This window comes from Perca fluviatilis, chromosome 11, assembly GCF_010015445.1.
Source record: "Perca fluviatilis chromosome 11, GENO_Pfluv_1.0, whole genome shotgun sequence".
Taxonomy (NCBI): Eukaryota; Metazoa; Chordata; class Actinopteri; order Perciformes; family Percidae; genus Perca; species Perca fluviatilis.
Genome location: NC_053122.1, coordinates 6,952,384 through 6,968,612, shown reverse-complemented (window position 1 = coordinate 6,968,612; position 16,229 = coordinate 6,952,384). Strand labels below are relative to the sequence as shown.

Genomic DNA, 16,229 nt, shown 5'->3' with positions numbered 1-16,229 from the left:
CAACAAGGTATAAAACCTCAGGATACAACATGTACATGTAAAAGAGGTATTTTTTCGTTTGTTGGCAGCAGGACCTAAGGATGGCACCGTCAGTTTGTTCATGACGAAAATTAGTTTTTGTGGCATCAAATGTTTTTTTGGATCTCATTATTTGAGGGTTTGATTAGTAGTAAGGCTGTCGATCAATTAAGAACTTCCAATTTGTAGTATATACTTGCCGTTACATTACCAAAATGGGCAGTAACCTCTTAGTGTTGTGGGCTTGTCTGTCTGTCTCTCTGACTGTGTGTCTTTCTGTCTCTCTGGTTGTCTCTCTCTCTGTCTGTCCATCTGTCTGTCTGTCTTTCTCTCAGTTTCTCTGACTGTCTGTCTCTCTGACTGACTGTCTGTCTGTCTCTCTGGTTGTCTGTCTGTCTCTCTGTCTTTCTGTCTCTCTGACTGTCTCTCTCTCTGTCCATCTGTCTGTCTGTCTTTCTCTCAGTTTCTCTGACTGTCTGTCTCTCTGTCTGTCTGTCTGTCTGTCTGTCTCTCTGGTTGTCTGTCTGTCTCTCTGTCTGTCTGTCCGTCTGTCTTTCTCTCTGGTTGTCTGTCTGTCCGTCTGTCTCTCTCTGTCTTTCTCAGTTTCTCTGACTGTCTGTCTGTCTGTCTGGTTGTCTGTCTGTCTCTCTGTCTTTCTCTCAGTTTCTCTGTCCGTCTGTCTGTCTGTCTGTCTGTCTGTCTTTCTGTCTGTCTGTCATTAATGTACTGTTTTTCTGTTTATTAGGAAGTTCCTCCAACTCGATTGACGAGCCATCCACTGCTGATGACAACATTCTCGTGCTCCCTTTTCCTGGTAGGAAAGACAAATGAAGCTTTTTTTCCCACCGTAGTTGAGTGTTTAAATACCTTTTTTGAAAATAAAACATTAGTGTTATTTTTAATACTTTAATAATCCGAATCAGAAAGGAGTTTATTGCCACAGTAGTTACGTGGAAGTTGCCTTGGTGATAGGTGCATACGTACACAAACAAACATATTAAACATTAAAAACAAATAAACAATGTACAAAATAGCTGTTTAGTATAAGAGTATTTATATATGCATACAGGGAAATGTCAATGACAATGGAGATAAAAAGTGTTACCAATAATATTTGCAGAGATAATAATCATATCATAATACTTTTTACACGTTTTCATTGTAAAACAGAGAAATGCTGTGGGACTTTTGCTTCTGTTTTTGGGGTAGTGCAGTCAGCACCACTAGTAATTGGTGTGGGATAGGCCTCAGCATGACAAATCGTCCACACAAAGGGGTTGGATAACACAGAAACACTACGTCCTGTTCGAACACACAGCAGACCTTACTAAGTCCAGTGTGCTGTTCTGTACTCGTCCCTTGACTTAAGAAGAGATCATAAAAATGACATTTAAACAGAGAAAAAATAAGATATTAGTTTAAACAGTCTGTTTAAATAATAGCCTTTGTAGCTCCCCTCCAGTTTGAATCTCAAACACAAAGGCGTGTGTAGGACTTTTACTTGTAGCATAGTATTTTTACTTAAGTAAAGGATCAGACTACTTCTTCCACCGCTGGTCTAGTGTATTACAAAGCATTCTCACAGAGAATAATCATTAAAACAAACGTATCACAAATGAAATAAATGAAATATAGCTTGAATGATCGATAAAGCAAGAAAGGTAACTTCTAGCTTTTCAAGTCATCGCTTAATTCAATCTGCATTAACATAGAGCTACGCAACTTTATCATCATCCTTTCATCAACCCTGCAGGTAAGGAGTGCCACCGGACCTCACTGAGCTAGGACTATTAGTTCTGCTTTGCAAATATCTGACAGTTCCCCTTACAAATTCTTTATTAAAAAAGTTAATTATCCTCATTTAACACAAAACCATTAAATCAATGTGTTTTAAAACCTCTTCATTTGTTTGTTTATATCCATTCACAGGTAGCCAGAGTGTACATTCTGCAGCCCAGACAGAAGATGCCCCCTACCTGCTCCTGGAGGACTTGCATTACAACCAGACACACTCAAACACACACTCCCTCACACAGTCAAACACACACTCCGTTGAACACGCGCTCGCTGATCCACACTCGCCAGCAGAAACACACATGCACACGTTGTCCGCCGCGGACACCGAAAAAGACATTCTCACAGTTACTGACACACACTTGGTCGCACACACAGAAACAGAAACAGGCAAACACTCGCACGCACACCCTGCCTTCTTGGTAGAGCTGCAACAGGTGCCTGCGGTCCAGGCGGCCAACACCGAGAGGTATGAGCCAACAGCTGTGGAATAGATTCAGTGTTTGCTTCAAGGGCACTGTTATGCTATGAGATGTAATTCACAACACATGTATGGCATGAAACTGCTTATTGTATTACACTCTCATAATCGCATCAGCATTAATTTACTCTTTACTCATAGCTTATAAGGAGCAATACTTTATATACATTTCAAAATAGATTTTATTTTATTTTTAAAGATCAGTCCTGTGATCTTGTGTTTTCAGAGGTGCAAAGATGAATCGATTAGTTGTCAATTATTAAATTAATCGGCAACTATTTTGATAATCGATTAATCAGTTTGAGTAATTTTTTATAATAAAAAAAAGTAAGATTTCTCTGATTCCAGCTTCTTAAATGTGAATATTTTCTAGTTTCTTCTCTCCTCTGTGACAGTAAACTGAATATCTTTGAGTTGTGGAAAAACAAGACATTTATAGACGTCATATTGGGCTTTTGGAAACACTAATCCACATTTTTCACCATGTTTTGACATTTTATAGATCAAACAACTAATCGATTAATCGAGAAAATAATCAACTGATTAATCGACTATGAAAATAATCGTTAGTTGCAGCCCTACTTGTATCCACACATTTTACTCTAACGACTGTGTGGAAGCTTGCCTGTATGCCAGCTTTTTTCACTCATTTTTAATAACAGTGAATTAAGTTTCCTTTTCTTCTGACAGCATAATAATAGTTTTTTTTATAAAATGAACTGTAAAATTTTGGGTTTCAAAATTGTGTTTGTCTACCTGTTTCTTTTTCTGTTCCTCTCCAGTAATGACTTTGATGTGGGTCTGGACCCAGATGTTAGCCTGGCAGACATGTATCGCTGGAAGGTTTCTGCTTATGCTCCCTGCAGCTCCACCTGTACAACAGGTAAACATCAACATACAGTCAACACCCATCTCTCTTCATTTTAGATCGACAAAGGTCAGTTTAAAAGATTGTTGTGAGTTTTGAGAGGCAATGAGTCGAGCTGGACGCCCCAATGTTTTGCATAAAGCCTGGATTCTACTTTATGCAAATGAGGAGCGGGCAACTCGACACCTCGCTTCTCAAAAGTCGCTACGGCACCTAACGTCCTAACTCAGCTGCACATTCAGTGCACACGTACAGTGCCTTGCGAAAAGTATTCGGCCCCTTGAACTTTTCGACCTTTTGCCACATTTCAGGCTTCAAACATAAAGATATAAAACTGTAATTTTTTTTTGAGGAATCAACAACAAGTGGGACACAATCATGAAGTGGAACGAAATTTATTGGATATTTCAAACCTTTTAAACAAATAAAAAACTGAAATATTGGGCGTGCAAAATTATTCAGCCCCCTTAAGTTAATACTTTGTAGCGCCACCTTTTGCTGCGATTACAGCTGTAAGTCGCTTGGGGTATGTCTCTATCAGTTTTGCACATCGAGAGACTGACATTTTTGCCCATTCCTCCTTGCAAAACAGCTCGAACTCAGTGAGGTTGGATGGAGAGCGTTTGTGAACAGCAGTTTTCAGTTCTTTCCACAGATTCTCGATTGGATTCAGGTCTGGACTTTGACTTGGCCATTCTAACACCTGGATATGTTTATTTGTGAACCATTCCATTGTAGATTTTGCTTTATGTTTTGGATCATTGTCTTGTTGGAAGACAAATCTCCGTCCCAGTCTCAGGTCTTTTGCAGACTCCATCAGGTTTTCTTCCAGAATGGTCCTGTATTTGGCTCCATCCATCTTACCATCAATTTTAACCATCTTCCCTGTCCCTGCTGAAGAAAAGCAGGCCCAAACCATGATGCTGCCACCACCATGTTTGACAGTGGGGATGGTGTGTTCAGGGTGATGAGCTGTGTTGCTTTTACGCCAAACATAACGTTTTGCATTGTTGCCAAAAAGTTCGATTTTGGTTTCATCTGACCAGAGCACCTTCTTCCACATGTTTGGTGTGTCTCCCAGGTGGCTTTTGGCAAACTTTAAACAACACTTTATATGGATATCTTTAAGAAATGGCTTTCTTCTTGCCACTCTTCCATAAAGGCCAGATTTGTGCAGTATACGACTGATTGTTGTCCTATGGACAGTCTCCCACCTCAGCTGTAGATCTCTGCAGTTCATCCAGAGTGATCATGGGCCTCTTGGCTGCATCTCTGATCAGTCTTCTCCTTGTATGAGCTGAAAGTTTAGAGGGACGGCCGGGTCTTCGTAGATTTGTAGTGGTCTGATACTCCTTCCATTTCAATATTATCGCTTGCACAGTGCTCCTTGGGATGTTTAAAGCTTGGGAAATCTTTTTGTATCCAAATCCGGCTTTAAACTTCTCCACAACAGTATCTCGGACCTGCCTGGTGTGTTCCTTGTTCTTCATGATGCTCTCTGCGCTTTACACGGACCTCTGAGACCATCACAGAGCAGGTGCATTTATACGGAGACTTGATTACACACAGCTGGATTCTATTTATCATCATTAGTCATTTAGGTCAACATTGGATCATTCAGAGATCCTCACTGAACTTGGAGAGAGTTTGCTGCACTGAAAGTAAAAGGGGCTGAATAATTTTGCACGCCCACTTTTTCAGTTTTTATTTGTTAAAAAGTTTGAAATAGCCAATGAATTTCGTTCCACTTCATAATTGGGACCCACTTGTTGTTGATTCTTCACAAAAAATTACAGTTTTATATCTTTATGTTTGAGGCCTGAAATGTGGCAAAAGGTCGAAACGTTCAAGGGGCCGAATACTTTCGCAAGGCACTGTATATGTATGTTGTTGATCTATATCTGCACTCTGTGTACTCTCTGTTGCGTGTCTGTGTGTGTTGCCAGGTATCACCACTAGCTATGCCCTTTGTGTCCGATATGATGGTACTGAAGTGGATGACAGTTACTGCGACTCTCTGACCAGACCTGAGCCCACTCATGAGTTCTGCACTGGGAAGGAATGTCCTCCAAGGTACTTCTTTTACTTACTGACTGACTGGACTAAAACCCTGATGTGAAACTCTTCAGACTTGGCAAATAAGTGATGATTTGCTTTGGTTGTGAGAGATCAGAAAAGCAAATACATTTCAGATGAGATGGCATATGGACATGTCGAGTTAAGGTTATCTACGAAATTAAACATATAGATATCCACATGTCCATATTTTTGAATCTACTGAGATCTTAAACTAACCTAAACAAAGTAAGGGGGACAACATGTATCAAGGTACAAATCAAAGTTTGGGGATTTTTGTTGCAAATTCAATACATTAGGATTATGTATCTCAAATAAAAGGTGTTGAATTGTATCTGTAATTGTATCTGTTCAATGGTTTTATTCACCAAATATCTCTCAAACTGTATCAAAGACCTGACCAATCTGACCAATCTGACCAATCTTGCCACTTTCTCCTCAGATGGGAGACCAGTGGTTGGAGTGAGTGCTCTCGAACCTGTGGCGAGGGCGTTCAGTATCGTACTGTGCGCTGCTGGAAGATGCTGTCGCCCGGCCTCGACTCATCTGTCTACGATTCACTGTGTCTGTCACATGAGCTCCACAAACCAGCCAATAGGAAGGTCTGCCTTGGCCAGAGCTGCGGACCCCAGTGGGAGGTGTCTGATTGGTCGGAGGTAAGATGTTTCTGGTAGAGGTTTGTCTAATGTGTCAACATTGATGGCTCGTCTTTACATTTTGATACCATCCAAAGGTTTGAATGTCTTGAAATCTGATATTGCTGTGGTCAAAGGAGCAAAAAACATAACATTAAGCAATGTCCAATGTTCATTAAAAGCTTCAAAGATTAGAAGTATTGAAACAGTGTGCAGTCGTCATTAATAGCCTCGCATTACCAGATCTGTCTCCACAGCGCTGTGGAGTAAGGTCTTGCTAAACCACAGATACATTCTAGGATAGGAGAAAAGAAAAACGCTCTGGGTTGTTTGCATTTCTTTAAATCAGTCCCAACCGTCTTGGGCGACGCTAACTTCCGGACACAGCGACGGTGGCTCTGTGAAATAGCCTCGGGAAAGGAACTTGTTTTGATGGGAAAAAAAAAAAAATGCCACATGCAATATGAAATAAAGTTAACTGTTCACACAATACGATAACGTGAGCTGTTTAAATTGGCTGGATGCACGGTTAAACCTCATTTGCTCTTACCAGTTTGTTTACCCTTTGGGATACTGGGATGTTTAATCTGTTACACACCACACCTTCTAACGAAATGACAGTCAATACAAAGAAAACACAGTAGCAATAGTATTCTGCATGTTGATTAGTCATGGCAACTATATTAATAATCCATTAATTGGTTTGTCATTTTTTTTTTTATCTAAAAAAAGTATTAAAAAATCTCTAAAGCTTTTGTGCGTAACATTTTGATATTAATGAACGTCCGTTACATTCAAGCCATCACCAAATGAGTTGCTACAAAGCTGATTAAGACTCTCAGCTCCACACAACTCTCTGGATCTCTCAGTATGGCTATGTTCAGAAGATTGTGGCGTTCTGTGACTTTCCCGCGCAGAAACTCAAGTCAAGATAATGACCTCTTCTGAAGAGACCGTCATGTTTGTTTAATCCTCCGTGTCCTCCTTGGCTACTAGCAACTGTTTGGAGGAGGGTGGGGGGCACGTGATCGCAGAAGGCTTGTATCACGTGGACGCGCCAACAGTGCTGTTGTCATTACTTATACTACAGAAACTACGCACTATAACTTTAAATGTGAATATTTTCTAGTTTATTCTCTCCTCTGTGAAAGTAAAATTTATATATTTGAGTTGTGGACAAAACAAGATATTTAAGGACATCATCCTGGGCTTTGGGAAATACTGATTGACAATTTTCACAATTTTCTGACATTTTATAGACCAAACAACTAATAGATTAATCGAGAAAATAATCGATAGATTGATCGTCTGTGAAAATAATTGTTACAGTGCCTTGCGAAAGTATTCGGCCCCTTGAACTTTTCGACCTTTTGCCACATTTCAGGCCTCAAACATAAAGATATAAAACTGTAATTTTTTGTGAAGAATCAACAACAAGTTGGACACAATCATAAAGTGGAACGAAATGTATTGGATATTTCAAACCTTTTAAACAAATAAAAACTGAAATATTGGGGGGCAAAATTATTCAGCCCCCTTAAGTTAATACTTTGTAGCGCCACCTTTGCTGCGATTACAGCTGTAAGTGGCTTGGGGTATGTCTCTATCAGTTTTGCACATCGAGAGACTGACATTTTTGCCCATTCCTCCTTGCAAAACAGCTCGAGCTCAGTGAGGTTGGATGGAGACGTTTGTGCAACAGCAGTTTTCAGTTCTTTCCACAGATTCTCGATTGGATTCAGGTCTGGACTTTGACTTGGCCATTCTAACACCTGGATATGTTTATTTGTGAACCATTCCATTGTAGATTTTGCTTTATGTTTTGGATCATTGTCTTGTTGGAAGACAAATCTCCGTCCCAGTCTCAGGTCTTTTGCAGACTCCATCAGGTTTTCTTCCAGAATGGTCTTGTGTTTGGCTCCATCCATCTTCCCATCAATTTTAACGATCTTCCCTGTCCCTGCTGAAGAAAAGCAGGCCCAAACCATGATGATGCCACCACCATGTTTGACAGTGGGGATGGTGTGTTCAGGGTGATGAGCTGTGTTGCTTTACCGCCAAACATAACGTTTTGCATTGTTGCCAAAAGTTCAATTTTGAATAATTTTGCCCGCCCACTTTTTCAGTTTTTATTTGTTAAAAAGTTTGAAATAGCCAATGAATTTCGTTCCACTTCATGATTGTGTCCCACTTGTTGTTGATTCTTCACAAAAAATTACAGTTTTATATCTTTATGTTTGAGGCCTGAAATGTGGCAAAAGGTCAAAACGTTCAAGGGGCCGAATACTTTCGCAAGGCACTGTAACTGCAGCGCTAGTATTGATCTTTGTACATGTGTGTGTGCATAATGTATGTGTGTCCCTGTGTGTTTTAGTGCTCGGCGCGATGTGGCTCTCGGGGTGTCCGTACTCGGGAGGTTCGTTGCTCCATGGAAATGAGACTATGTAACGAGTCTTCTCAGCCAATAGAAAGTCAGGAATGTGAAGGGCCGCCCTGTGACAGAAGATGGACAGTTTCTGACTGGGGACCTGTGAGTTTAACAACACACACACACACACACACACACACTGAACACACACCAGACCAGGCATTTTGACACTTATTCAAAATTACAGTTTCAGTTTTGCATGTCAGTAAAAAAAATGTCTGTATACGTGCCAGTGCTCCGGTGTGTGTGGAGAGGGAAGGATGGCGCGCGCTGTGATGTGTCGATCGTCGGGTGGGGTAGTGATGTCAGAGGAGCAGTGTGACCAATCACTGCGCCCGCTGGCCATCTATCCCTGTGGTGACAGAGATTGCGCCCCCCACTGGGTCGAACAGGAATGGCAACAGGTAAATGTATAAAGTTTGGGTTATTTCCGATACCGTTAAAACAATACTTTTGCAAAGAAACTCCCACACTGTCTTTTGTTTTGCCTGATGAAGGTCTTGTACCGAAACGTTGCCAGCTATTAAATTTATCATTGCAAGTTAAACAGTGTGCGGCAGTTTCTTTGCAACTTTTGACCTACTCGTCCCCCTCCAACGCACCTGTCTCACGTTATAGATGTGCAAAGTATTTTTTCCTCTGAAAACAATACTTTTAAAATGGTGCCGGTGCCTGAACCGTTACTTGCACCATGATCTTAAAGGGTGCAATTGAACGCACCATCAAGTCCCGTCTGTGTTGTTTCTCCGACAGCTCAGACTCTGGCATCGGCCGTGGTCCAGCTAACCTTAGTCTCCTCTGTGTCTTTAGCTGCAGTCCATCCCGCTGTTGGAATCCTTTCCAGTGAAATACAGCCACACTTTAGAGTTTAGCTGTCCATTTTAACCGTGTTTAAGCCAGCTACTAGTTAACGGTAGGCTAACGTTACCTGCTGCCAAGTCTAATGTTAAGCAGTCCCTCCAGAAAAACACGATTATGCGATCGCATAATTCAGTGCATAATCAGCCAAAGTCCGGATGTATGCGGGGGCCGAATTTCTTTCAAATATGCCGCACTTTCGCTGCATAAATTGCCGATCCCCGCATTTTCGTTGCAAAAAAGTCACATACAGTATATCTTAGCAGAAAGTTGAAAAATGTTGCGTTTACTAAGAGTTTAAGAGCAGCCATTTTCCCCTGTTACCATGGGAACGTTATGAAGTGACGTAATTATGCGATGTGAACATCATCGAAAAGCAGGGTGTTGGGGGGAATCAGTTTTTTTTCTCTCTTTTTCATCAAACTTGAAAGTTCCCGCCATTTCATCGCATAAAATTGCATAAATATCAGATAGCATATTCCATCGTATTTTTTAAGAAAACGTGCCGCATAATCAAGAATTTTTCCCCGCAACAATCACAAAAAAACTCTGCATTTTTCTGGAAGGACTGGTTAAGTAGCGTTTCAGGGCACCAGAGAGCAGCGCAGGCATTTACGTGGCACTGAAATCTGCCCTGTCATTCAGTCCGGTAGATACCGGTCGTTTAGGAACCGGGTTTTGGTACCCAAGCCTAATTGTGTGTCTCTTTAAGATCAGATGTGTATATATACGTTTTCCTGTCTGTGTGTTTGTTGTGTACGTGTGTGCTAGTGTAATGCTACATGTGGGCGTGGTGCGCGGCAGCGTCAGGTTGTGTGTGCTGGGCTGGAAGCTGGTGTGTTCAAAGAGTTTCCAGACACCAGCTGTGACCAAAACAACAAACCAGAGACCAGCTCGTCCTGCTTCCAGAGACCCTGCTCCAAATGGTTCACCACATCCTGGTCTCAGGTAACTGTCTGTATGTCTGTCTGACGATACGAAATTATCACAATACTTATGTCACGGTATGTAGGGCTGCTCAATTCTGAAATCCTAATCACAATTATTTTGGTCAATATTGAAATCACGAATCTTTAACAAGTTAATAAACAGTGAAGCAGTTAAACAAATCAACAGTGAAAACCCCTTGAACTGTGAAGTTTACTGTAATACTTTTCCTGTTGAAGAATTTGAATTCCCCTTCAGAACACAGGTTAAAAAGGAGTTAACTTGCTTGCTACTTACTTTAAAATGTAATGTGCAAAATAATAATTTTCCTCGATTTCGTCGTTTTTGTGATCGTTAAAAGCCCAAATCAAAACTGCGACCAAAATGTGATTTATTGCATAGCCCTAACGATATATTGTCGCCATTTTAAACAGCGATATTCTGCAATATTGCAATTTGTTAAATTTTTTTTCCAACTTCTAATTTTGTCCCCAAAGAAACTTTGTTTTATCTAAAAAGATAAATTTCTCTGTTTGTTCATCTCACAGCAAAATATGATTGTCAAAGAAATTCTCATGTGCAATTTATATTATAAAAGATTGATATGTGGCATCGGTGTATCAATACAGTATTGCCACGGAAAGACTATTGCGACACTATGATCATGTAACCCTGTCTAATTCAGTAAATTAGTGTGTGAGTGTGTGTGTGTGTGTGTGTGTGTGTGTGTGTGTGTGTGTGTGTGTGTGTGTGTGATGTCTATACATTTTATTATCTTGCTTTGTAGGTCCAGCTGTGCTTGAACTGTGTGTTTGTAGATTTGATCATCAACAATATGTTAAGACCAATAAAATGTCCTGTTCCCTCATGCTCCCCCAGTGCAGTAAGACCTGTGGGAGTGGCGTCCAGGTTCGGGAAGTGAAGTGTTACCAGGGGGAGGAGCTGGTCACCAGGGGCCACAGCTGCGACTCTGCCCTCAGGCCAGAAGCGAGACAGAGCTGTGAAATCCAGAGCTGTCCGACAGAAGCACCAGGTACAAAAACAAAACAAGTGCGGTACATTTACTGTAGCTGATGCAACATTTCACCAAGCTTTCTGCTTAAATGCAGTGCCTTTTTTTTATAAATGAAATCAAGCATTTAGACTTTTTCCTACATGTTTCAGACTTTTGTGGTTGTTGTGTGTCTGTCCAGCAGCAGTCCCGGCAGCTTCAGCAGTAGTAGAAGACTCCTGCCAAGACAAACCAACAGCCAACTGTGGCCTGGTCCTAAAGGTGAAACTGTGTTCCCATTGGTACTACAGAAAGGCCTGCTGCCAGTCCTGTAAGGCACCAAGACCCTGAAGTCTTAACTGTAACCTCTCACCTCAAACCCCTTTACACAAACCACTGGTACCAAAGGTCACATTACATTCAAAATGGTGCTACACAAAAGCCTGCTGCTAACAATGTAAGGCTTTACGACACTCACTTTAACTTTGTAAAGCCCAGTTCAGACCAAAGACTTGCAACCAGACGAGTTGAAACTTGCAAAGCGCTGGTCTGCAACGTTCAGAAAGCTGCAAGTTTACACCAATGCAACTAAAGGAGAGGAGTGTATCATCTGCATAAAAACAACCCTTGTACTTACAGTACGTTCTAAGTTCCGACTTTCAGGCTTTTTTGTAGCTGGATATCATTTGTAGCGTCTTAAAATATGAATGACAGTTGCATTTCTAGTAGAGATGAAATGGGGAAAACATTTAATTTCTCTGATTCACTGCTTTTTTATAACGCCGGTCCCTCTCGTCAGTCACTCTCTAGCTCGCTAGACCACACACCGTGCTCGCGGGCGACCGATGAGCCGCCGTCTAAAACTCTGCCATTTCGACCAGTTGTCAGTTTGTAACTGACTTGACCAGCTGACTTCTCTATTGGCTGTTGAAACAGGTGACGTCCCTTAAATTCTAAAACCAGCCTCTGGCTTTGTTTGAAAAGCTGAGTCTGAGACGAGCCGGTTCGGTAACCTGGCTCCACCAGATGGATCGCTTCGCATTTGCTCGGCATATCCATCTGGGAACTTACCGTTGGAGAACTTTTGGGAAGGGGCGAAAATACTGGTTAGCTGATTGGATAAACCATCTGTCTATCACCACCTATAGTTGGTGATAGACGGGCCAAATCAACCAATCAGATCAACGAAGCGTCTGAAAATACAACCACAAGCTAGGCTACCCCTGCTGCTGCTGCAGGCCAAGCATAGCTCGTTAGCTCAGCAAGCAAGCAACATGTCGGTAAAGGATATTTGCCGTTTGTGTAACGAGAATTTAGGAATAAAAAGGCACCATTTCAGGTTCCCGGTTCATATTCCCAAAGAAGGATCCAAGAGAAAAAAGCATTAGCGAGCGGCTAACAGAATTAGGGCTACCTACTAATTAGCTGATTGGATAATCCATCTGCCATCTATCACCACCTAAACCCGTCTCAAAACCAACGCTGATTGGTCGGTCGTTGAGCGAACGGCTCCAAATTTTCTCTATCTCAAGATGCCAGACTGATCTGCGAGTGGAAAACCGGAGCTCGCGAGATCAGGACGGTCTCACGAGGCTAGCGGTTCGGACCACTGCAACCTTTTCCTGCAACGCTCTAAAAACGGTTTTCTCTCGTCGCGAATCTTTAAGTCTGAACTGGGCTCAGCTCTTCCTCCTCACTGATGTCAAAGGTCAACCTGTGGTCACTGGCTTTACCTCCTACCGGTCAATGTTATACCTTTTTAATTCTTTTTTCCTGGCACCTAGAATTGATTTTTTTTTTATGTAGTAGTATCATCATCACTACTAAAGATTTACAGTTAACATTACTCCAAGTGCTTCCTCAGAGTCATCAGTAAAACAGTTTTGCAGAAAAAGAACAGTTCCTACTCTGTAACTTAAAAGTTCATCGCAAGTACTGAGAGCATAAAACAACGTGCGAGGCTTTAGCCTGCTCCGTGTGACCATTTACCCAGCGTGCTACTAAATCTATTCACTGACCACCTCCTCCCCAGACAATGTGAAGGTAGACTAGCTTTAGGACACACTGGGCTTTCTGTTTATCCTTTTCTCTAACTCCAAAATAGACGGAGCAAACCAGTCTTTTGAGAAACATCCTTCATCCAGCCTTTGTTTCCGTCAGACTCACTTTAAAGCGCCCATATTCTGCTCATTTTCAGGTTCATAACTGTATTTTAAGGTTGTACCAGAATAGGTTTACATGGTTTAATTTTCAAAAAACACCATATTGTTGTTGTACTGCACAGCTCTCTCTCACTGCTGCAGATCCTCTTTTCACCTGGTCTCTGTTTTAGCTACAGAGTGAGACCTCTTTTCATCTTCTTCTTCTGTACTATCTTTGATTGCACATGCGCAGTAGCTCAGATGTAGAGCATGTCAGCTAGCTAACTCTAGAGACAGTAAAAGAAAGGCTGTTTCTCCAACTTTAGTCAGTTACAAGGCAGGATTAGCTGGGAGACTTCTAAATGAGGGCACATGTAAGTAGTTCTTTTGGAGATTATGGTGAACTTGTGTGTGTTGTAGCAGTGCTTTGCTATTGAGAACGACGTAGCATGCTAGCGTTAGCGTTAGCCGGCTAACGCTAGCATTAGCCGGCTAACGCTACGAGCTAACGGTTGTGGTTAGCCAGCTCATTTTGGACTGTGACGTCACAGTCCGAGGCCGATTTTGAACAGCTCACTAGGAGACTGAAAGCAGGACACATTCAGAAACCGTATCTCACTCAAAACACCATGGATGGATTTTTTTCAAAGTTTGTATGTGTGTGGAAGCACCAGAGACACAAAAGAACACCCCAAATCCCAGAAAAAGTGATTTTTTCATAATATGGGCACTTTAAGGGTAAAAACCCTCAAGGATTCTTTATCCATCCATCCATCCATCCATCCATCCCTGTGTCCATCACCGCAAGTAACTCCCATCCTATTTCAAAAGTGATGCTACCTAAAGGCGCTGACACACGATTATCGGCCGTCGGACAGTCTGGCGAGGTCGGTGACTCGAGTCTGTTCGGTGTGTCCCGTGCCGTCGTCAGTCGGAGGAGCCGTCTGCCTTCATTTGGGCCGATTTGACACGTTGAATCGGAAGGCGGGCAGTCGGACTCAATGACCAATCTGATTGGCGGAGTGCTAACCCAGAAAATGACGAGCGGGATGAGCGTGACTAGAGTCTTACTATCTTCGTAAAATACGAGATCGTATTCCGACAGAGCCGCCATTATGGCCTGGCCAGACCCATGTGACGCGTTCGTCCAATCAGCTGCCGGTTTTCATTTTTTGGGCGACAATACAGGTTAGCGCCGCCTGCTGTTATGGAGACGGATTACATCTCGCGCACGCGCAGAACGTACACTAAAGTCGGCGTCGCTTTGTTGTGTTCAGAGGCACTTTTTGGACCGACTCGGGGAGGCGGTCAGTCCGACTGCCTTTTCTGCCGAAGGTCGGCCGTCGGGTCGGCGTGTCAGAGCCTTTAAGTCTGTAATCTATTCATTCCCTCACTTCTTAAAGGGTCATTTCATATTTTTTTATTCCATGCGTTGTGACTAATGTGAACAAGAATCTTTGAGATTGGTCCAGTATTGAGCGAGAACACTGTAACCGGCAGCCACAAACCGAGCTGCAACGTGATCATACAGGGCAAATGTGCATCGTCAATTTCCATCTACTCACTGTTTTTGCTCACATGGTTATTTTGAGTTTCTGACAACATTATGGAAAGGAGCCCTACAGAGATAGACCTTTTTGTTAAAGAGTAAGATCCTTTTTGTTTAAGCAGAAACAGCTTCAAAATCAACATGGCCAAACTCCACCAGACTCCATGTAAATAATCAGGACTTTTAGCGTGTATGGAACCAGCATATCTCCACCTGTAAGTGGGTGAATTAAGGGTTTATTTCAACCAAACCACAGCAGTGATCGTTGGAACAGTGGAAAGACGAACCAAGACGGCTTTTTGATAAGTTTTATTTAGTTTCTGTCGACTTTAAATGATGAATGTGTTTTACGATGATAAAATGACGGTTTATTTAAACGGAGTGTGGTGACGTTTCATGTTAAACAAAAAGGATCTTACTCTTTAACTAAAAAGGTCGACCTCTGTAGGGAACCTTTCCATGATGTTGTCAGACAGCCCGTCAGTGGCAAAAACAGCACTTTTAGTGGACGGGAATTGAAGGTGCGCAATTGCCCAATAACTTAACATTGTAGCTTGTTGCGCTGACTGCAGACTGCAGCGATCTCGCTTAATACTGGACTAATAAACAAAGATTGCTGTTCCCATCAGTCACTAAGACACAAAAACATGGGGAAAATGGTTTTCAGGTTAAAAAAAGTTAGCCTTTAAGGTGCTAGCTACCCTTTTAATGTTAGGCTAAAGAGAGTGCATACAAAGCACATGACGAGGACGGACTGGACCAGGGATTAAAATGTGTCTGAGCCCCCTCAGCCTTGGTCCCATCCTGCTATAAACAGAGCTCCTCCCAACTTTACTGTTGCTCCTTTTTCAACAGGGTGCCAAAACAAGCTTGTTGCTTCTTCATAGTGACAAGCTGATCCATGTCACAGCACCTTTTCACTTAGACTCCTTTTTGGAGCCACACAAATCTTCATACAACTTTTTCACAAAGGCAGTAGTACTCCCCAACACCTGGAAACAGACTTCCATGTGAAAAAAAGACTTGATACAAAAAAATAAATAAAAGATACCATTGATATATACCACTTGATGCAAAAAAAAGTTGATCCAAGTGCTGTGAAAAGTAGCACATGCAGGTGCAGTAACTTGTGAGAACCTGGTTATATTTCTGTAGACATCTCAGATGTGAGTTCAAGAAGGAATGAAATGAAAGTACCACTTTCAGAAACTGGAGATGCTGGCCTGAGAACAGAAGAACAGTACAAACACTGCGCAAACCCAGAAACAGCTGGTACTGAAACCAACATGGCTGCCAGCGCAAAACTCTCATCTATCCGATCCACTGTGTACAGACTGTCCAGAGTGTTGTTGTCGTTACAGTAGTCACAGAACTGCTGCTGCTGTTGTTGTTTTTGCTTACTGTATCACACATAAAGAATAAAAGATCAGCTGTTTTTAACAAGCTTCTGTGTCTGACTTGTG

The 16,229-nt window shown here is 42.0% G+C and overlaps 1 protein-coding gene across 4 annotated transcripts in view; it reads left to right on the top strand.

The window, feature by feature from the left end:
* Nucleotides 1-12,173, top strand: part of si:ch211-267e7.3 (ADAMTS-like protein 2) — a 33,683-nt gene extending 21,510 nt beyond the window's left edge. For 3 of the 4 annotated variants that reach the window (XM_039816030.1, XM_039816029.1, XM_039816027.1), the window contains exons 11-20: nt 764-832; nt 1,948-2,281; nt 3,076-3,176; nt 5,108-5,234; nt 5,680-5,893; nt 8,247-8,402; nt 8,534-8,704; nt 9,930-10,106; nt 10,965-11,118; nt 11,279-12,173. In XM_039816030.1, coding sequence (XP_039671964.1) covers nt 764-832; nt 1,948-2,281; nt 3,076-3,176; nt 5,108-5,234; nt 5,680-5,893; nt 8,247-8,402; nt 8,534-8,704; nt 9,930-10,106; nt 10,965-11,118; nt 11,279-11,427 — 1,652 coding nt within the window. In that variant the 3' untranslated portion in view covers nt 11,428-12,173. The remainder of the gene's footprint in view (nt 1-763; nt 833-1,947; nt 2,282-3,075; nt 3,177-5,107; nt 5,235-5,679; nt 5,894-8,246; nt 8,403-8,533; nt 8,705-9,929; nt 10,107-10,964; nt 11,119-11,278) is intronic. The other variant, XM_039816028.1, reaches the window with a different exon arrangement.
* The last annotated feature ends 4,056 nt before the right edge of the window (nt 12,174-16,229 follow it).